The 21,304-nt window shown below is 35.5% G+C and overlaps 2 protein-coding genes and 1 long non-coding RNA gene across 8 annotated transcripts; 2 read left to right on the top strand and 1 right to left on the bottom strand.

Moving 5' to 3' along the window:
• Nucleotides 1–1,606: 1,606 nt before the first annotated feature.
• LOC107262714 (serine/threonine-protein kinase 11-interacting protein) lies at nucleotides 1,607–11,104 on the top strand. Of its 4 annotated transcripts, XM_015729192.2 has the most exons (19): nucleotides 1,609–1,792; nucleotides 1,976–2,522; nucleotides 2,618–2,914; nucleotides 2,991–3,184; nucleotides 3,303–3,618; nucleotides 3,682–4,125; nucleotides 4,327–4,405; nucleotides 4,491–4,665; nucleotides 4,755–4,881; nucleotides 4,961–5,149; nucleotides 8,048–8,125; nucleotides 8,806–8,941; nucleotides 9,090–9,214; nucleotides 9,306–9,479; nucleotides 9,562–9,752; nucleotides 9,825–9,922; nucleotides 10,005–10,207; nucleotides 10,278–10,582; nucleotides 10,671–11,104. In XM_015729192.2, exons 2-19 carry the CDS (start codon nucleotides 2,057–2,059, stop codon nucleotides 10,863–10,865), a joined length of 3,792 nt encoding a protein of 1,263 aa, XP_015584678.1. In that variant the 5' UTR covers nucleotides 1,609–1,792; nucleotides 1,976–2,056; the 3' UTR covers nucleotides 10,866–11,104. The 4 variants fall into 4 exon arrangements, with proteins under 4 accessions (XP_024935876.1, XP_015584680.1, XP_015584678.1 ...); XM_025080108.1 differs by lacking the exon at nucleotides 9,825–9,922 and having other exon boundaries at nucleotides 1,607–1,792; nucleotides 9,562–9,790; XM_015729193.2 differs by lacking the exon at nucleotides 8,048–8,125.
• Nucleotides 11,105–15,429: 4,325 nt separating this feature from the next.
• On the bottom strand, nucleotides 15,430–21,299 carry LOC112493675. Of its 3 annotated transcripts, none has more exons than XR_003058242.1 (4): nucleotides 21,200–21,299; nucleotides 16,041–16,126; nucleotides 15,887–15,965; nucleotides 15,430–15,566 (listed from the first exon to the last, which is right to left on the bottom strand). It is a non-coding gene; the product is annotated as an uncharacterized LOC112493675 (long non-coding RNA). The 3 variants fall into 3 exon arrangements; XR_003058243.1 differs by lacking the exon at nucleotides 21,200–21,299 and adding an exon at nucleotides 20,569–20,631; XR_003058241.1 differs by lacking the exon at nucleotides 21,200–21,299 and adding an exon at nucleotides 16,193–16,455.
• On the top strand, nucleotides 15,453–18,172 carry LOC107262718 (carbonic anhydrase 9). Its single transcript, XM_015729199.2, has 8 exons — nucleotides 15,453–15,573; nucleotides 15,736–15,819; nucleotides 15,908–15,946; nucleotides 16,031–16,198; nucleotides 16,465–16,621; nucleotides 16,809–16,914; nucleotides 16,983–17,210; nucleotides 17,302–18,172. The coding sequence occupies exons 2-8, from the start codon at nucleotides 15,777–15,779 to the stop codon at nucleotides 17,473–17,475; spliced, it is 915 nt and encodes a 304-aa protein (XP_015584685.1). The 5' UTR covers nucleotides 15,453–15,573; nucleotides 15,736–15,776; the 3' UTR covers nucleotides 17,476–18,172.
• Nucleotides 21,300–21,304: the final 5 nt, after the last annotated feature.

Below are 21,304 nucleotides of genomic sequence, written 5' to 3'. Positions count from 1 at the left end.
CTTGCCTTCCCTTAACCGTATCAAAACTCTATCTCCGCCAACTATACAGCTCTTTGCCCATCTCCAGCGCCGATATTTCACCCGCACTTCTGCCGGTCCGTGGAGACTCAAAGGGGACCAGAAAGCGAGAACGTTATCTGTATCGGTAGCCGGAGTCGCCTTGTGACCGGGAATCGAAAAATCACGTCACTAAGCTTGCACGTCTAGAATAATTATATGCAGTGTGCTGCACTAAGTATTTCATATAAATTTTAAATAATAAAGGGCATTTATGGTAGCCATAATAATTGATAAGGAGAAGACAGATAAGGGTAGGGATAAGCGCATGAGACTGCTATGAGCTTAATTAATGTCCCAGTGACCCTGGTGGTGTTTTAATTAATAAAAATTGCTCACGACTGCCACCTCAATTTTTGGAAAATACGTATCTTAATGGTGTTACGTAGCAGAACTATTGTTAAAATCTATCAGGAATTATAGAACTCCTCTAGAACTATTGAAATAGTTAATTGATGAAACATTGTTCAAAAATTGAGATGCTATACGAGTGTCAGCTCCAGCACCGTACTTTTTTAAAATCTCTTAAAAATGTTTCAACAATAGGCTTTTTCAATAGTTCTCGAGGAGTTCTATAGTTCCTGATAGGTTTTAACAATAGTTCTGCTACGTAACATCGGTAAAATACCTATTAAGGATACTAGTCGCACCATATGCTTCAGCGCAGGTATGCATAAGGAGCTGGCTTTCAGTGTTGTTTTCAGATTGTCCTTCAAACAGTTCCGAAATAGTTCTCTCTAGTACGCAATGTTGGGACCATAGGTCCGCTTGCAACTATTGTTAAATAATGATGGAAGCTAGCACCGCATCGCTGCACTCCTTAACACAGGTAGGCATGAGGTGCTGGCTTTTATCTTAGTAAATCTTATCGAGCTTACACTGTGCACTCGAATTTAAGATTGCAAAAAAAATATTTAGACAATATCTGATGAGCGGTCTCGTTCTAAGGGTTGCTCTGGGAACCAGCGGAAAGTTGCGGAGAACTTCTGCTGGCCAGGCTACATGTTCGTGATCACATTCAGCTCGGCTACGATGGGATATGCATTATCAACGGAGGCGATGATCACAAAATCTTACTCCCGGACTCACCGCTCCGATTTAGCGCCATGTTTTTGGTTTCGTCTAAAACCGTAGCGTTGTGCATCTCCCTACTCGTCACTGGTCTAGAATGATCACTGTTGGGAGGATTGAAAAGTAGCTGTTCATTTCCCTAGAACCATTAAGCAATCTGTTGCATCGATTGAGCTAAACACTTTTAGAAACGTACTGTTGTTGAAATTGCTAGCATATACAATTATTATAAATTTCATTAAAAAACGCAAAAAACCGTTTAAACGAATCACATAATTCGATATTTTAAATTGATAACCTCAGATATTAGTATAGACAACCATGGGTGGTTTCCAATTACTCAACTTGTGCCAATACAATGTCCTGCTATTCGCTAGCTCCAGCAGAATATTTTTGAAATCACCAATGATATAGTTTTGTGTTTACTCAAATAGACTGAAGTATACACACGTTACGCATTGTAAAGCACCCCATACGATAACATATGACGGAAATGAGAAATAGAAACATGCTGAAATAACGTCAGTCGTCGTCACAAGAAGAAGATTAGTAGAGTACGACGTTTGATATTATTTATAAGGTATACAAATATTTCCTCTTGCGAGACTGGAGATACGTCTTCATTATGAAATTTTAAGAAGATTATTGCAGCTATGATATAGGGGTATGGAATGGTGATAAAATTAAAATTACATACTTACATAATGAAAGATATACATATTTGTTATTGTTATGTATTGTGACAGCAAGTATTTTTATATTTACGTTACCACGCATATGATACAAAGTATAATTGTTTTGCAACTGAGGACTGAAACTTTCTCTGACGTTTTCTTGTCTTTTTCAGTAAAAAATGATATGCTGCATCTATTAACGTTGACCAGAAAATTGTCTCAAACTATTGTATACTTTGTCATTGGAATACAACATGTCTGCTATGTCTTACAATCCACAAAGCATGCCGAGCATGCAGGAGATATCCGATTTGGCGAGACTGTTACGTCAAAATGGTGATAAAGTACTAAGTGCTACAAGCAAGCTGTCTTTATCAACTACATTGCTCAATGACCTCAACGAAGCATTTTCTCTAATTGTTGATGAGAGCGAAGATTTGGAGTGTTCTTTTCAAGTTTGTAATAGCTCCAAAATAGATATATTTAGAGATCTTAAATTTTTACATGACTTTGTGCAAAAAACAATTGGTTTGAAAGTTACACACAATTCTAATGACGCTAAAGTTAGCATCGATATTAGAAAATTTCGGCACTTGAAATACTTGGAGTTACATAAAGTGTGTATTGAACTAGTAAGAGGAATACAAGGTATTAGGGGACAGTTGGAAAGTGTTGTTTGTGCTGGTGGAAGAGGTGTTGGATCAATTGGAAGACTGTTAGGTATTTAAAAAAAGTATATTTTTGTATATTAGTTTGTTTAAGTCCCTTAAGGTTCCAATGGATTACATTACGCTGGATGAAATATTCATTTACAGCTGCTTGTGGAGGTGATGCTGGTGTTGGCTTTGTCTGGGCCTCTTTGCAGCATTTGGCATTGCCATACAATGCTCTCGCACGTTTAGATAAATCGCTCGAACTTGCTCCATGGCTTCAAACGTTAGATTTAAGTCATAATTTGATATCAACGGCAACGGAACTTAATTGCCTGCCGAGTCTTAAGAATATTAATCTTGGTTTCAACAAGTTGGAGGCAGTACCGATATTCAATAAAGCATCATTTCAAACCCTGCAGATATTGATATTGAAAAACAATTATATAGATAATTTGAATGGTCGGTTTGTATTACATTTGGCAAAACGTAGCTTTTACATGATGTTTGTTTTTAAAATGCAAAATTACTTTTACAGGTTTACATGGATTGGAATGTCTTACTGAATTAGATTTGTCATACAATTGTTTAACAGAGCATTCTGTGCTATGGCCATTAGAAACCATGTCCGCACTCTTGTGGGTGGCGTTGGATGGAAATCCATTGTCCTATCATCCCAGACATAGAATACTCACTATAAGACGCTTACATCCTAGTTTGAGTGATCGGAAGGTGAGACATGCTTACTACAAAATGTACATTATGAACAATATACTCACAATGAATTGTATTGGTGAACAATACAATTTGAACAAATCCAACGTTTATTATGGCATTGATATTGTTTCAGTTTGTGCTGGATAATTTACCGTTTTCAAAGTCGGAAAGGCAATTGGTATCACAAAATAGAATGTTTGCAATTAGATCTGTTCGTTCTGTATCCAGAGATGATTTGGCTTCTTTGTCGGGTTCAGTAACTTCGGATGTCACATCTGCGTCGGTAGAGACGTCCATTATTAATGCATCTATGACGGAAAGTCAATCATCAGAATTAATGAAGAGTGTAGAAAAAAGTGTAATGAGAAGCAGGAGAAAGAGGAACGTAAAAGAAGCTGTGATTGCTGAGTTTAAAACAATAGAAAGTTCTACACCAATTTCTAGTATAGGTAATTATTAAAGTATAATTCTTTTTTCCGTAAATCCTTTAAAGATGTTTTACTTTTATTTAGAAACTTTGACTGATCATTTGGAGATCAAAAAGCAAATTTTGGCACTTCGTGAAAAATTTGGTGAAAATGACTGGTTAACTAGTCATGCTGGCACTTTTGTCCAAGACATCATGGGTCTCGAGCGCAGTCCTCGTCCCATGCTTACTAGTACTTTTCCAAAAACTCCTGCGAGTACTCCAGTAAATGCTTCAGCATTCGTGTCTCCGACACACCTGTCAGATTCATTGAATTTATTAAATAGTCCGACTCCTAAGGATTTAATTGGAGACACATTTGGTAGTGGAGATAATCAATTCAGTGAACACAAGGTAAACGATGTCAGTAACAATAAAGAGAACAATAATGATAGTGAGATACAGGAGGACAGTAATAGGGACGAAACCATCGACGAAATCCCAGACATATCTCCAAAAGAAGTAGAAAACAATTATGATCCTGAGGAGGGTAAGATATTTTTAATTTTATAACAATATTCATAGGTTCGCTTGCAATGAATTAACGAATTCAGTTCCCTATAGTTTTCGCTGGAATCCCATTATTATTGATTAAGACCAATATTTCGTATTCCTTATATCTTATTATTTTTATTGTACACGGAGTTCGGGACATTTATCCTTTAGCTCGTCTTCTGTTTTGAACTTTTAGAAATAGGAGATTTGTATTTGGTTCAGAAGAAAAAAAATACACATGAAAGAGAGGAATTGTTTCTTGTTATTAATCCAGAGTAAGTTTTTCTTTATAAATAGTTCTCTTGCTTTTGAATAGACTTGTTTAGCATACTAAAGAATATGTTTTTAAAAATTGTGTAGCTATATCAAGGAACGAGATTCTATGACGAGAGAAGTAAAGCAACGATGGGCAATGAATACTGTATTGTCTTGTGATATGGGCGGAGGGCAAGAAACGAGTGTTGACATTGTTTTTGATACGACACGAAAGGATCGACAAAATAGGACATACTATTTAGAACTCGAAGACGCCAAGGTATTTTACAAAAGCAAATTAATATTGACACAGAAACAGCATTGATTATGTAATATAAACATTGTATTAACGTGACAAATTTTTTGTAGAAAATCGTTCAAACTCTTGGTGAAACTATAAGATTACGACCAATAATGTTAAAAGTTTTTCAATGCATCAAATGTTCTACACATTTCTCACAAGACGATGACAATTGTCTCATAACTATAACCTCTAGTGAGTAATATTTTCTGAACAATATTCTGTGTAAGCAACTTTCTCTGGCCTGCGAACGATCATTAATTATATTTAACAGGTAATAAAGCACCGAAGTGTCCTACTTGCCAAAGTACTTTGGTTATACAAACGGATGAACTGACGACACCTGATGCGAGAAGCGCAGAAAATTTTGAAGGAAAAATAAAAGCTGGTCAACAGAAAGATCAATCTTTGAATGTTCCTGCAGCTACAGATCTACAGCATTCTGAGTCACACTCGAGTATCGGTAAGTTTGAACTGTACAAAAATGTCGCATTTACGAAAACAAATCTGTAAAAGGAATGCAGAAAAGTCGTAGAGATAATATTTTTCTAACGTAAATTGTTACTAATGTTCTTTTATAAATATACATTGAGTGTTTTTATCTGCAGTTAGGATGCAACTAAATCGCTAAGTCCTGTTTTTCTTTATAGAGCAAATGGGCATTTAGTTACTTGTTTTTAAACCTTAAAAAGTAAGAACTAATTCAAAATCAAAAACAAATGTGGAAATACGTGTTTCGGTCTTTGATAGGTTCAAGGCTTCCTTATTCTATTTCTTTTTCGGAAGATGTCAGGCTGTCATAACATGTTTTTTAGTTTCTAGCATTCATTAGAAGAACGTCTAGCATCGCTTTTTTGCTCAAGGTCCTAAATTCGAGAAAAAATCTTCAAAACCCACATTTTGCCCTCTTTCTTGTGGTTAGAGAACGGTTTGGGATATACGAAATATATTCGCAGGTGTTCTTCAAATAAATTCTTGGAAAACTTTCATTTCAAATGCCTGTTCAATTCTATAAAGAAATGTCGGATTTAGTGATATAAGCTACGTCTCTCCTTAACCCAGAAATGGTAGCGCGATTTTGTTCTGTAGTAAAAAAAATTATTGAGATGGAATGTCTCAGACAGCCTACGTGCCTACTTCTGGTACGAAAGCCATCCCAGGTGACTCGTACGGAGCCGTAAGATTGTAAAATTTAACGTCTCATTATGTAATTTTTTACGAGAAATGAATTTGGCCAATCAGGGAAGTGGTTTTCTGAGTTTTCCGACAAGGACGACTACTTCGTCATCATTTGGAAAAGCTCCTAAAGGGTGAATAGAATAGACTATTTAAATATGTGAGTTATCACACGGATGACGTTGGAAGCAAGAAACCTTCACAACCAAAAATCTCGTGATTGGTTATACGAAAGTAATTTTCAGTGATGTGGTGTAAAGGTCAAAGTTATAAAATTTTCCCTGCGTGCTCCTTTTTTTTTAATTTCCACTGGTGCTTCTGTGCAATAGTGCGATAAGTTTTGGATAGGGAACAGCAAAGAGATTGTCGAGTCGCCATCACAGATGTTTTTTATGGAAGGCTTCACTGTTGTGTAATAAATTAACTGACAGTATTTTTTGTAAAGAGATTTTTGGGTACGAAATTTCCGAACTTCCAGTCTCGCTCGTGTAAGAACTCACCTATTCAAATAACCTCTTCCATTTCCCTTACCCCTAGAACTGTATACCTTCCTGACTGTCTCGAGAGTTGTATGTACAGTGGGGCGCGCGCTTTCTGTTGCAGTTAAAAGATTTCCATGTCCATCAATTTCTTCGTTAAGCTATAAAAGAAAAATTGATTTATATTTATTGCAATTGGATGCATTTAAAGTAGTGTAAAATGCTTGCCAAGCATCGATAAGAAATACTCTATACCATACAGGGAGCTTTCTTACTGATTTCAGTTGAAAATTTTCGATAAAAAATTCCCTAGCATACTTATCCTCGTACTCCTAATACAGTTCTAGGGTTATTAAGTCGCGTCACGGGCCCAGTCAGACTCCCCGAATGCATCTTACGATGCTAACTTGTACAGCAGTTCAATTGAGATCTGCACACAGCAATTTCTGCTATTATTCAGCAAGTCTTAAATGATTGATTAATAAATCCAAGAACCATACAATTTGATTAACGAATTGTACTACTAAAAAAATTTGGATATCAATCGGACTATTGAATGCATTAAATAGTTTCACAGAGCCAAGTAAATTAACATTCCAGTAAACAAACCAGCTTTCTGCTTTCGGTGAGTCCTACTGGACATTAAAGATTAATCCGTTCCACTGTATTTACATATATCATTATCTACGTACACGGAATAACAAATGTCTGTGAATTTTACTTCGTCTGTTATGCTGATACATTTACGTTACGGGATGTCATATAAATTTGTTTTAAATATTCATTTGTAAAGACGTACTGTGCTATCGGGACATCAGGATAAATAATATTAGTTTCATCTTATTTTCTGTTGACCCATTCGCATACCATTCATTCGCACTTCCTCTCTCGTACGCAATATTAATTTTATTCAATGTGTATAGTCTGTCCATGCTTTTAATGTGTTTTTTTGACAGATTGAAAACAATGAAGTCTCTAGCAAGGCCTTCGTGTCACTGCATAAAATGTTTTTTTTTATATAGTATGCATATGCATGATTTTACGCTAAATACGTTTAATTCTTCTACTTACGTTATTTCATGGGAAACCACGTGTCATTTGGTTAGAACTGGTTTCCTTGCACTGTCAAAAAAAAAAAAACACCGAACTCGTGAACCGACTATAATAAATCATTATTGACTAATCATTTAATTTCGTAACCATTGATAGCAATATGAATGTTATAATATACAAAAATGTACGCAAATGGGTTAATTCCACAGTACATGTCAATGGGGTAAATCCAACAGTAAATGAACACCTTAAGAAACTCCTCCAGTGAATGGACACCCTCACTGGAGGGAAACGTCAAAAACACTATATATAGATTTAATTTACGTGACGCGTCCATTTGCTGGGGCCCGTCCATTAACTGACGGAGTCACCCTAATTGCATTCGAGCATCGATTTGTATCGTACCTAGTGTAGTATAATACCATGGAAACACCAATTACTGGTGTACTTTTATTTTTCGCCTTCGCAGAGCGAAACAGTGCGACGGGCTTGCATTTTCGCGTAAGACTCATCCGAGTAGAGGTGAATGTGGGAAGTAAGCGAATGTGCGAGTTTTTCCAAGGATATGAAGTTTTCTCAGAACTGTCTTGTCGATTGAGTGTCAATGCGTTTTATCGTTGATTGGAACTATAACATACTAATCCCCGGTGCAGGTGAAACGGAGGGTGGAGCTATATCCGTCACCACTTCTCCGGTGCACTTCGACTCTCACTTCCAAGCCCAAGTCTGCTGTAAGCTTCAGTCACAATAATTCATATCACAGCACACTTTACACTCTTAGATCTTATTCGCTCTTTCCAATATTTATATGCTTTGCAGTTATAATATATATACATATATTGTTGTGCACTTTGTACATATTATGTATATATATAATACAAATGCGTCTTGACAGACTTTTTAAGCAATACAATATCTTAAACCTAGACGGCATTAATTCTATATCGGCATTAATTCAAATAACCGTCAACATTGTTCACATTGAATTCTTGGCAAGTCCTCATGTACGTTTGTGTCTCACGCTGCAAAATTTTCTATACAAGTTCTAAGCAGCCGTATTTTAAATTCAATCGCAGAGCGTCTCTTGTCACTCGAAATAATCGAAGAAATATTTTTAATACATTTCTTTGACAAAAACGGCGTTTTTTAAAACTTTACTTCGTTCTACTCTTTCTTCTTAAAACACGCTTTTCTTTTTTGTTCATTAAAACGTATTTTATGATTTCAAGTAGTACGTCACTCTATGCTTTTAGATCGTATCGTTTGTCTTTGTAAAAAAAATTGTTCTTTTTTTTTTTGGAATCGTGATAGGGAGTAGGTTCAAAAACATTGATTCATGATCGCTACACCTTCAATCGGTCGGTGACGATGTATTCGTAATTGAAAATCTGTTGCCTTTCGGTATAAACAGGTTCGGCAACCAGTCTGGACGAATCCAGGGAATCTACTCCTTCAGCCAGTACTGTGGCTAAGAAATATGAAAGCGATATCGAGGTCCTTAGCAATCCGAGCCAAAGTAGCATCGAAGTTTTGGATGAAGGTTCAAAGTTAGTACCGTTAGAAATAACGTATTTATATTTTATTTTGAGTTTTGTATCACTTTTTGTTTTATATGAAAGTGACAATGCATCTAATCGTTATATAAGTCAGTCGTACCATTAACAAGTGAATTCTACTTTTGAAATGTACGTGTAGGGCAAACGTGACACCAAGTAGGAAACGCTCGTCGGAGGAGAGGCGCATTGCCGTTGCTCCGTCCCTTTTAACAATTCCTGACACAGCTCCTATTATGACGGGTTTAACAGAAAGTAGTTCATCAGGTTTGCATAAACAAATAAAATTCATTGTTATATCATGTGAGAATTCTATTCTCGAGTTTGACATTTATTATTAATTTTATTACTTTTGTAGGTTCATTGACTGACAGCGTGTGCACTGCTTACGAGAATAAAACTAACAAACAAGTTGAGACCAGCGAGAAGTCTCAGAGTAAAAGCAATAACGAAGCCGAATTGTCTGATACTATTGTGACAGAGAAAGATACAGTAATTACACCAGTGTCAAATCTTACCTCGATGTTAGGAGGTAAATTCACTTTTCTTCTGAAAATTAATAATTATATAGTATGTCAGAAATATGCTGTCATTAATCTAAATCCTTTCATCAGGATTACTTCAAAGTATGAAAATTGGTACAAACAAGTGTTCACCGCCAAAGGAAGAGGAGGAACCGGAATTTTTAAGAAATGGCGTTCAGTACTCTTACACAGACTTCAGTAGCGTTGACCATAGAGTGAAGCTTCATATTATTTTAAACGTTTTTGAACACGAATATGAAGATATTGTTCTTGTTCTTCGTGTAAGTTCACTTAGCTGTTTAACTGTCTTTATTTTGCTGTAAGTTTACATGTTTTTACTTTTTATTGTGCAGGCGGAAATATTGATGAAGAATATGGCTGGATCTTTTCCAGGATGTTTAGTTATGTCTACATCGAAAATTTATGTATTAAGAATTACTGGGCCTGAGGGGTATGACTAAGAAAAGACTTTGTAGACTTTATTATTGACTTGTGCACTGTTCATCAAAACTATAATATATATTTTTGTACAGGGAGAACCCGCAAAGATGGTTACAAAAGGAAGTCGCATGGACAGTGGACAGGTTGCGTAGTTTTGCACCTTTGCCTTTCAAGCAGGGAGTTTTGGTTGAATTGGAACAACCAATGAAACTTGGCGAGGAATCTTCCAACACAACCCTTTTGTGTGTTCTACAGGATTTCCAAAGAACGTCGAATTTATTATTTTATCTCAATGGTGCGTTCTTTATATCAGATTGCTTTAAATTTTAAAACGTTATATTATTTATAATTCATCCTAATCGCAGACCTACGGTTGCTGGATAGTTGCGAGGTAGAGTTTTCTGTGCCCGAGCATTGTAGTTCGCTAATGCACAACTTAATAAAGTCTTCCAAACACTATCGAGAGAATGATAGCATCAGATTGCTCGCCATGTTCTCATTTGCAACATTAAGATTTGAGAATCGCAATGTGAAACTCAAGATGTCAGGCTTGGTGATAACTTCATCGGCATTAGTAATAATCGAAGACAAAATGCACTGGTTGATGCCAGGAAATCCCGAAATACCAGCTATAATGACAGAACAGCACATGAGTAATTTAATAGAAGTGGTAGGTCATCACTTGGTAATTAAGAACTTTAGAAAATAGAAAATGTTAAAACTACGTTCTTTATTAATATTCATGGTGCTATTTTTAGACACACGAAGGTACCTCTCTTACCCTGAGCTTCTTGGATGAAGTTGCAATGGCTGAAGAAACGTGGATCTTGGAATTTGTCTCGAATGGAGCTGCTGAAGCAGTGATAAGTTCTATTCAGTCACCGTGGGAAGCATTGTTTTCTGTACCTTTGCAAGTTACTACCAAAACAACAGAAGAGAATGTTAAGGCATAACGAATTGCAGCACAATACGCTTCAATCCCCTTGCAGCTCTATTTGTTTCTATAATCAAGAGAATTTCATTATTGACGGAATTGTGATACCTGATTATCTGTTAATTATTAGTTTTTTATCTCTGTTATCGTAGGATCATAACTATATTTAATACGAGATTCAAGCGTTATTGCACATCTTTCGTAGGATACGAATAGCGATTGCTTACACGTGTTTAATACAGATACACCGATTACCGCATTGCCAAGAAATTACGTCATTCACAACATAAACGATGTAGAATTCGTCCTCGCTGTTTTCCTATCCTCGAAGTTAGTATACTGTATCGGATATTCTAATAGATTATATTTATTATATTTTGATAATTTAGGTAGATAAAAAGTAAGTTTTCGTATAAGAGTCGATGTGTAAGAATTAAAGATATATAGAGGAGGTGACTAAGAAGGGTAGTCTGACTCTGATTCATTTACAAGATTATGATAGAAAATTAATAAGTTTGTGCTCTCGTTTTTTTTTCCTAGTAAAAATAAAAATCTTGACTTACAGAAAATAGTTTCGTACGATGCAACATATATAGAAGGAGAATCACATGACGATAACATGATTTTTATAATCTACACGAACAACGTAGAATATTCACATTAATTATCGATAATCAATTATCAATATCGGACTGTGATATGTAAATATTACCGAGATTAAATTTCTGTAAATAATAATATTAATGGCTTTTAACCAATAAAACAATGTAATTCACATTTTCGATAACTTCTTTTGTAATGCGCGACGAGGAGGTGACTCTTTTTTATACGACAAAAGTACTACTAACGAGAGATTGTTATCATTAATTCTGCCGCACTCGTTATAGCCTATTTATAATCACTAATTATACAAAATATTATATTATATTACGGTGCTATCGTACATTAATATTGAATGATTAAATAAATATTTGTACATCAATACCATTACTAAGATCCTTTTACGCCCGATAATCATAACATCCTACATCCTCATACAATACAAATAGATCACATCCAACTTACTATTAAGTCAAGTCAAAGGCACTGTTTCATTGACGTAATAGTTAAAATGTAATGGGCGATCGGCATCATTGGGTAATCTAATGTACGCCTCTTTAACACATCCGTACGTCTGCTTACGTACCAAACCAATATTTGCATATAAGTCTTACGAGAAACTATTTATACAAGCTGTATATCATAAACGTGAATTGAAATTACAAACCAGGGATCGACACGCGATTGTAAAATTTCTAAATTGAGAACTAGTGTATTTTGCCTGTTCGAAAAAATGATGCTTTTATATCGATAGATCGAGAACATTTAAATCGAATTTTTAATCGATTTCATAGTACTTACAATAATTATTCTAACAACTTTTTTTTAAGATTCGCCTATGTAATATCAATGCTCTTAAACGATCTGAGGTTATTTGAATACATTGCTGCGATGCTGCGGTATAAATTTTTTCATTATGCGTTAGATTTGAAATTAAAGATCTAGAGAATTTATCGACAGGGCCATTATGCTCGGTACACTTTTGAATGGCTTGGTCGTTAATGCACGACTTTGAATGCAGAGCCTGTGATCTAGTGCCAGTAGCTAAGAGTAATGGGCCTGCTATGTATGCAGATATTTCTTTTGTCTATTTGATACGCGTTCAACCATTGGACTGTTGTCGTTGGAGTTGCATATTAATTGGTTACCATCTATTCAATAGCTTAAGTACGCGCTGCCTTTTATACGCCTTAAAGCGTAAGAATTGACTTTCGGCGGATTGCATATACTTTGCCATTGAATAAAGCAAAGCGGAAATCATTACTTAGGGGAGGATTGAATGAATTATTAACATAAGGATGTGATACTACTGTAGTTTTGGGTATCAGATATACGTGATGAACGTACATAAGTGTAAGAACAAATGATATATAGTGTTAATTTTTATTAGTACTTTAATAACGATGAGAAAAATTACTTAAATGCAAATAATTAAAATATTGATTCAGTGCCAATTTTCATTTCTAACAACTTTAAATCACTCATTACCTCAGAGCTACAGACAAATGCAAAAATAATTTATTACAAGAGGTTACAGTTATACACCCTCGAGGATTCCGGGCTTATTGAATACTCTAAATTGTTGTAAGTTCTTTTCAAAACTACAATAAACTACAATTCTTCGCAACTTGAGCCATAGAAAATTATGGGAAATTGTGGTAAATTTCAGTTTTTTTTTTTTTTCTACAAGAAACTAAAATTAATTATACTTTCTATTTTTATAGTTTATTGTGACTTGTTAACATTTTTTCAGTACCTTTTTTTTTCGGCTAGGTAAGAAAGCACGATGTACTCATGTATCATTGGTTTATTCAGTATAACCTAACAAGGTATATACATCCCATTGAAATGCCGTAAAGACGTTGAAAAGTTATTCCACACTTGTGCTTATTAAGTATGCATCTCACATAAATTTATTCAATTGTAATGTTACATTTATACTGCTACGACAATTTGATGCTATCATACAGATGGCGGTCAATTAGATGTTTATCTATCGTTAATTGATCGTTTGTCTTGAAATGGATGTAAGTTAAAATTAATCTTTCTATTGCATTTCTTATCGTACCGCTTAGGAATAGCGTCAGACGTAACGAAAAGTTTTTCTGTTTATTCTGTTTTATAAGCATTCTCTGGAGGAAACTCTATTTAAATGCATTAAGACTGCAAGCCCAGCGTCCATTGTTTCGACAGGTGAAACAGAAATGAATTCCATTGTATTGCATAATACAAAAGATCCATCCATCTGACTGTTTCAAGTACGACATAATTTGATTGTTATAATACAAAAGCTAACTAACAATAATATCGCATACTTGACATACATTGACAATGTCATGAAAATTGTAAAATTTTCAAAATTTGTTTAACTTTTAGACTGCCTTACTTTTTTCGATGATATTGGCAGTTTTTGAAATTCATAGTCAATATATATGTCATGAAGGTCCAATAATGTTAATATTGTTACACCTGAGCTTATGTATAGACTTCAGGTAATCTCCGATTTTCGCCGACTTATTTTTATAAACTATTCTTCTACTTTTTTTTTCGAGGTCGCGTATACTAATTAGAAACTAAATGCTATAATTGAAAAATAAAAAATTTGGTTCTCTCATTTAATTTTGGCGATGCTCTTTAAAATTCGTGATTAATGAACATAAGCCCCTATATGGTAAATTCAAAAAATTTTAATGTATAAAACAGCCTTTCTTTAAACAGCCACTATGAATATTGAATTGCTAATTAGAGATCCGTAATTAGCGTCTCCAGAAAACCCCGTTAGCACTTTGACCTTTACAATATTCTATAAAGGTCAATATTGACTTCGTGACGCTAATTTAATTCAAAAGCTACCTCGGTATAATGAAATATGAGGTGCCGCGTCTAGTAAGACTTAAATAAAATTTTCTCTTCGATAAAATTCAACCATATCTTCAATTTCTTAACACGTTCCGTGCCAAGCCCTTTTTGCCTGACTTGTCGTTCAGGCCATTTGATATGATAATATGTCTGAGTGTACCACCGGTGGTCCACGTGGCACGGAGCGTATTAATTAGTAAAAAAATAATTTTTCATAGTCATCTGTAGCTACGCATCCTTAGGATTCTGGGAGCACGATTTTTCGGAGCTTGCGTCGTTAGCGATTCCTCTTCCCTCGATACCGATCGCCCTCGTTCACTCGACGACGTGCTATATGTGAATTTGGAAAATGTAAAGTCAGAGAGTGTCGACTATATCCCTTTCAAAAGCTCTTTAAAAACTTTTTAGCACGTTTCACTTCTTGCCTGACTTGTCGTTCAGGCCATTTCATATTATAATATGTCTGAGTGTACCACCGGTGGTACACGTGGCACGGAGCGTATTAATTAGTAAAAAAATAATTTTTCGTAGTCATCTGTAATTTCGCATCCTTAGGGTTCTGGGAGCACGATTTTTCGAAGCTTGCGTCGTTAGCGTTCCTCTTCCCTCGATACCGATCGCCCTCGTTCACGACGTGCTATACGTGAATTTGGAAAATGTAAAGTCAGAGAGAGTCGACTATATCCCTTTCGAAAGCTCTTTTAGAAACTTTTTAGCACGTTTCAATTCTTGCCATTTTTAATATACGCATTGCATCCAATAATCTGGCCCGATTTTAGCACAGAAATGTAAAAATGTTTAGTGGCCATTAATATACGATACTATCCAGAGCCGTTGCATCAACTGAATGTGGTTTTATCACAGGAATTTATAGAAATCAAATGAACGCATCAACAGCTGGCAGAATACTCTGAAAAACACTATAAAATGCAATTGCGTTCTGATCCTTCGAAAATTAAGTATCTACTCGCAGACCAGATTTAGTGAGAATTGTTATTTGCGCCTCATTGTGAGACGTGAACAAAAAATAGCAGGATACGGTTGCAGAAGTATCGCGAAGACAAAAGATTCAATGACGTCAAATTGAGTATCCAGACGGAACCGCAGATTTAACGAACTACTTTTGAATGCGTAATTTCTTGGGGACAGTTGAGCAGCGACCAATCGTTTTGCACCTTTGGCGGTGGCAAAGCGCCTCAGCATATATTTAGGTTGGTCTCAATTATCTGGAGCTAGCGCAGTTTGTTTTCCACCTTCGTATCTGTAAGGTACGTACATTAGTTAAGAATCGTTTTATCAATATTACATGACTAATGAACCCATCTTGCTTTTTATTAAATAATTTTTCTTCGCGCCTAAAAAACAGCTAACTATATTTTCTTAACATTTCTTCGATTACGATAAAAGATTTTGAAATTTTGCCGTTTTAGATTTTACCTCTTCATATTACCTGTACTCCATACGGCGGTTGATGATGTTACTCTACGTGTTGTTTATAATACCTTTGACGCTGGGTTTGTTTTTTTTTGTTTTGAGTAACAATATCATTAAAATTTTCCGAAAGAATAATGAAAACGTTACCTTGATTTTTCATTCTTTTAGCACATTCGGCATATGGAGATTTTGGATATAGCAGACGACGTGAGTAAATAATATTAATCTGTCAAAAGTCAAGACGAAATGATGCTTACAAATCAATGGATTTTTTTATTTCACAAAAAAAAGATCAACATACCTGGGCCCAAGAACATAAAGCCTGCGCTGGGAAGTGGCAGTCGCCAATTGCATTGTCGTCCGCAAGAGCAGTGGCGCTGCCTTTGCCTGCAGTTGAAATGATCGGTTATCATAACCTATTGTCTGGTCCTGTCAAATTAACAAATAACGGACATTCCGGTAAGTGCACGAACAAAGTTTACGCGAATGTGAAATTGTCTAGGTGCTTCACCCTTGATATAAATTATTATACTCGTATGCTGTTTTATAAGTCGGTTTCACAAACACGGTTTATTATTTAAACTCCGTTTAAATCCGCGATCGATCAATCAGACATTGCATTCTTAAGATAAAAGAAGTTTAAACAGTAAACCGAGTTTGTGGGATCGAGCGTTAACGGCGTCTGGCGAGACACAAATAACAATAACCGTCCCTTTTCCGGCTAGTCGCATTATCGCTTAACAAAGCGCTCTCGAAGAAGAGATTGCCCTTTGTCTTCGGTGGAATGCTGAACAAAGATCAAGATTACGAACTCGAAGGATTACATTTTCATTGGGGTATCAAAAATAATAGAGGCTCGGAACACATATTGAATGGAATCAGGCAAGTGTTACTTGAACGAATAATTTATCTTTCGACATTGAGAATTGGCGAAAACGCTTGCTTGACAAATTAAAGAAAAAAAAAACTTGGAAATGGAAAATATTCACGAAAAATTATCACCAAACAAACTTAACGATTTATTTTCATCGATGTGTCAAAAATTCAAGTGTTTCTTCTTTATTAATAGATTTCCAATGGAAATGCACGTAATCCACAGAAACATGAAATATCCCGATCTCGCAAGTGCTTTACAACACGAGGACGGCCTTACGGTTTTAGGAATTTTCTTTCAGGTAAATTTTTCCAAAAAATTGTCTTCAAAATTTCTGTCATTTTCATACCCGTGCTTTCTTCATTGTAGCTCCAAGAGGAGGAAAACGAACATCTTTACCCAATTTTGAGAACCCTTCCAAACATCCAGTGGATCAACACCGAAGCAGAATTGAATGTATCAATTACACTGGCTTCCTTAATGCCTCGCGATACCGAAATCTTCTATACCTACAGAGGATCTTTGACTACGCCACCGTGCAGCGAAGCTGTAACGTGGATTTTATTTCCCACAACAGTGCCAATCTCATTTCGGCAGGTAAATATCCTAAATAAGTCAGACATCCACATAACGTGGATAACGCAGAGAGAGTTTCTAGTGACTGTAAACCATACTTCTTTTTTTATAGATGAATAAATTTCGCATGCTTTCCAATGGCGAAGAAGTTCTTGCGGATAATTTTAGGCGTCTACAAGACATAGGAAATCGAAAAGTTTACGTGAGAAGAATCGAACCATATTTTGCGAGTAATGTCGAAATGATTGACTTGAACGTTGAAAGTTTGCAATGGTACTGGCAATAATAAGTATACATACCGTTTTTGACGAAGAAAACCAAAATATCCAATGACAGAATGTATAGATTAAGTATCTGCCATAAGCTCGTTACCCTTATACAATCATATCATTGATCTTTAAATCCATAGCTTATAATACGTAGCAAGTGCGAATAACCAGTAGGATTGCTTAAAGATGTAATAAATATAAACTGTAAACAACGAGACCAAAGTATTACGCAATAGACGATAAGCTGCGACATTTTTCTATATGTGTATAATCGTAATCACATCTTCATGATCATTACGGATATAAAACAGTTATAAATAGATTAACTTATTAACGTGTATTATTGGCTAGAAATTATTTTTAAAAAACACCATCTCTTTAATATCATTTTGTCCCGCTGCCTTCGATGCCTCAAAGCAAGATATAGGAGAGTACAGTTGATTCCCGAAAGTCCAGGATACAAGGTGGATGGTAATGCACCAGTAATCGTCTGTTACGTTATAATACTGTAGATTTTGCTATAGTCAAAGCACACACTGAAAATTACTGGCACATGGCCGATGATTGGGCCATCCATTCATCCACCCTACTCAACAAGTACGGATATGAAAGGCTAGGCGAAGAGCTGCCATTGGTTGTTGTGGCTGGCACTATCCCGCCTGTATTGGAGAGTAATATGTACTTGAGATTTCAAAATTAATCTGCGCAAAAATATTTTTAATAGGTTTCCGTTTGCTTGAAAATATTTTAGATACCTGTGACGTCACTATTATAAATTTTTAGGTAATTTTACAGTCGTTTGTCCAAAAATAGTACATTACGATACAAGTCCGCGAAGTACGTGATTCCCGCACGAGGCCACGTGCACGCGCACGTGTGTTGTATACTATTTTTACTCAGTGTGCGAAATTCGTAATCTGTAAGAAACTAGAGTAAAGAAGGAAGTATAGTATATTGCGATATAAGTGCGAGAGGCGTGGTGCGGACGGACATCAGGGGCGGAACCCCTGGTGAGGGTGCAGAAGGCGTTGGGCGATAGGGGGGCGAAGCCGCCCACTGAAAAAGTACTCTTAAAAGTCATTTTCATAAGAAAAGAATTTTATTTTTCACATAAATTTAATTGTTTATAAATAATATTTACTGTTGATTTAACATATTGATAGTTTAATTATTCGATACATCAGTAAATATGTGTGTCAACACAACTTTATCATAAAATTGTTTTTTATCGCTTTGGTAACTCACTGCACGCAGGTGCTCATAAAGGTACGAAGTGGGTTCTAACTATATCGTTACGATATCGTTTGTTTATCATAAGCAGCGAGCTTAGAGTGCGCGAAATAACTAATTCACGCATTGAATGAAGCTGGTTGCTAAAAATGCGTGAATTAGGCATTTCGCACACTACTAACAGACATGAGAAATCGAATTTTGCACACTGAGTAAAATGGTATTTCAAGGTGCCTTCTGGTGACACATTACGGGGTTTTCTCTGAGCATTTGCTACAAAAACCTTTTAATTAGGCTCACGATCATTTGCGATTGACCCGTAATGGATTCGTAAAAAAAATTAATAAAGTTGAACTTGGTCGGCTAACTTAACGTTAATATAACAGTATCAAAAACGTATGGAGTTGCAAGTTGTAAGGATTATAAAATAAGTTTAAGTTCACGGTTTTGTGACCATGGTATATAAGGATCTGCATTTACATTTTATATCTGTGACAATATATGTAGATTTCAGTGCTTAGAGCTTCTATCTCCCGTTGAGCAACAAAAACTTGTGATATCTCCCAAAAAACACTTACGTGTAAAAAACTACGCCAAGTACAAAAGTGCTGTGTATTTCTCTAATAAAAAGTATTGATATCAGATTATTGAGGCCAAGTACATAAGTCACTACCTGTTTTTCTATTATAAGATCTAGCACTGGCCCACCATTTTAATTGTATTTTCAAAATTTCCTATAACGTTTTGACTACTCTTTTACATTACTACTGATTCTCGTAGTTGATTATCATTTAATAGTTATTTAATAATTAATAAAACTTTAGCTGATTCCTTATCGAGTACTACTTGGCGGGTCCGTGCATTTCTTGATATAAATTTGCGTTCATTATGCCAGTCATCAAACTCAAAACCAATGTCAATTTTCTATATAGAGCTTATTAACGATAACTCGTCAATAACAATCACGGTAAAAGTTTTATAACAAATATATAGTTTTATTCTCGTAGTTGATTATGATTTAATAGTTATTTAATAATTAATAATACTTTAGCTGATTCCTTATCGAGTACTACTTGGCGGGTCCGTGCCAGGAATTCCAAAGTACTTACCTTAAACATACCAATAGTATCCTAAAACTATATATTTGTTATAAAACTTTTACCGTGATTGTTATTGACGAGTTATCGTTAATAAGCTCTATATAGAAAATTGACATTGGTTTTGAGTTTGATGACTGGCATAATGAACGCAAATTTATATCAAGAAATGCACGGACCCGCCAAGTAGTACTCGATAAGGAATCAGCTAAAGTATTATTAATTATTAAATAACTATTAAATCATAATCAACTACGAGAATCAGTAGTAATGTAAAAGAGTAGTCAAAACGTTATAAGAAATTTTGAAAATACAATTAAAATGGTGGGCCAGTGCTAGATCATATAATAGGAAAACATGTAGTGACTTATGTACTTGGCCTCAATAATCTGATATCAATACTTTTTATTAGAGAAATACACAGCACTTTTGTACTTGGCGTAGTTTTTTACACGTAAGTGTTTTTTGGGAGATATCACAAGTTTTTGTTGCTCAACGGGAGATAGAAGCTCTAAGCACTGAAATCTACATATATTGTCACAGATATAAAATGTAAATGCATTATGATGTTGCTAATCAGAAAAATATATTGCGCTGTCGAAAATGTTTAATGGCATATAAATTTAATTTGTAAGCCCCTTTTTCTAGAAATGCATAAAGACATATACAAATTTTTAAAGAAAATGTAATCTTCAATGCATTTAAGCGTCGTTAATGGTGTCCAGCTTGTTGAAGCCGTGTGGTAAACATAAGAGAGGAGAGTGTGCTGGATTATTTACGTACCTCAGGCCGTACGAACATCAGAAAGGATACTATAGTTTGAGCAAAGCGCCAAAGCTTGTTGCAAACTTTTCTGGACTTCTACGTCCGACACCTAGATACAAGAAACTACGGAGCGGAACACCTGGACACCCTGAACTTCCACGTCCAACACCCAGATACAGAAAACTACAGAGCCCCATACCTGGACACCCTGGACTTCCACATCCAACATACAACCTCATACAACCTCATCTCTGTGCTTGGTACAAGATTACCGAATATCTTGATGACAACTGGCTGTAATCGGTAAAATAGTGAATACAAAAATGTACTGGCAATGTAGATCTCTGTTATATTCACAAATGATGCTGATTCAACAGGAGAGAACGAGACGACAAAAAGATTGTATGAACCGTAGTATAACGTCGCTCAATAACATTTCCCGGTTGTCAAAAGGCACACGAGGTGCCGAAACACAGTGGAATATCTAAAAAGTAGAAAGTCATCAAATAGTTAGTAGAGTCAAGAGATGTGATGTATGTATACGGTAGTAGTTGCTCGCCTAATTGTATGCAGATAAAAAAATTAACGGACAATCGTAAAATTGCGAATTTGGTTAGGAAAAATGAACTATATCCATACGCGTTAATACCTTCATCGGACGGTGCTTAAATTTACGTCAGCTCCCCATTTAGCTTGTCCGACATACAATAATATAGAATACGTGTCGTTAGTACGTGCCTCACCAAAATTCATA

Source organism: Cephus cinctus, unplaced genomic scaffold (assembly GCF_000341935.2).
Source record: "Cephus cinctus unplaced genomic scaffold, Ccin1 Ccin1_scaffold0126, whole genome shotgun sequence".
NCBI lineage: Eukaryota > Metazoa > Arthropoda > Insecta > Hymenoptera > Cephidae > Cephus > Cephus cinctus.
Note: the sequence above shows the minus strand (reverse complement) of the source record. Positions and strands in the feature narration are given on the sequence as shown.

Excerpts from the sequence above, each read along its gene's own strand:
- LOC107262714 (XM_015729192.2), top strand. The coding sequence starts at position 2,057 with ATGTCTGCTATGTCTTACAATCCACAAAGCATGCCGAGCATGCAGGAG. Across the intron at positions 4,666-4,754 it reads TAGAACTCGAAGACGCCAAG|AAAATCGTTCAAACTCTTGG; the intron begins GTATTTTACAAA and ends AATTTTTTGTAG. Across the intron at positions 10,208-10,277 it reads TTTATTATTTTATCTCAATG|ACCTACGGTTGCTGGATAGT; the intron begins GTGCGTTCTTTA and ends TCCTAATCGCAG.
- LOC107262718 (XM_015729199.2), top strand. The coding sequence starts at position 15,777 with ATGATGTTACTCTACGTGTTGTTTATAATACCTTTGACGCTGG. Across the intron at positions 16,622-16,808 it reads CACATATTGAATGGAATCAG|ATTTCCAATGGAAATGCACG; the intron begins GCAAGTGTTACT and ends CTTTATTAATAG. Across the intron at positions 16,915-16,982 it reads TTTTAGGAATTTTCTTTCAG|CTCCAAGAGGAGGAAAACGA; the intron begins GTAAATTTTTCC and ends TCTTCATTGTAG.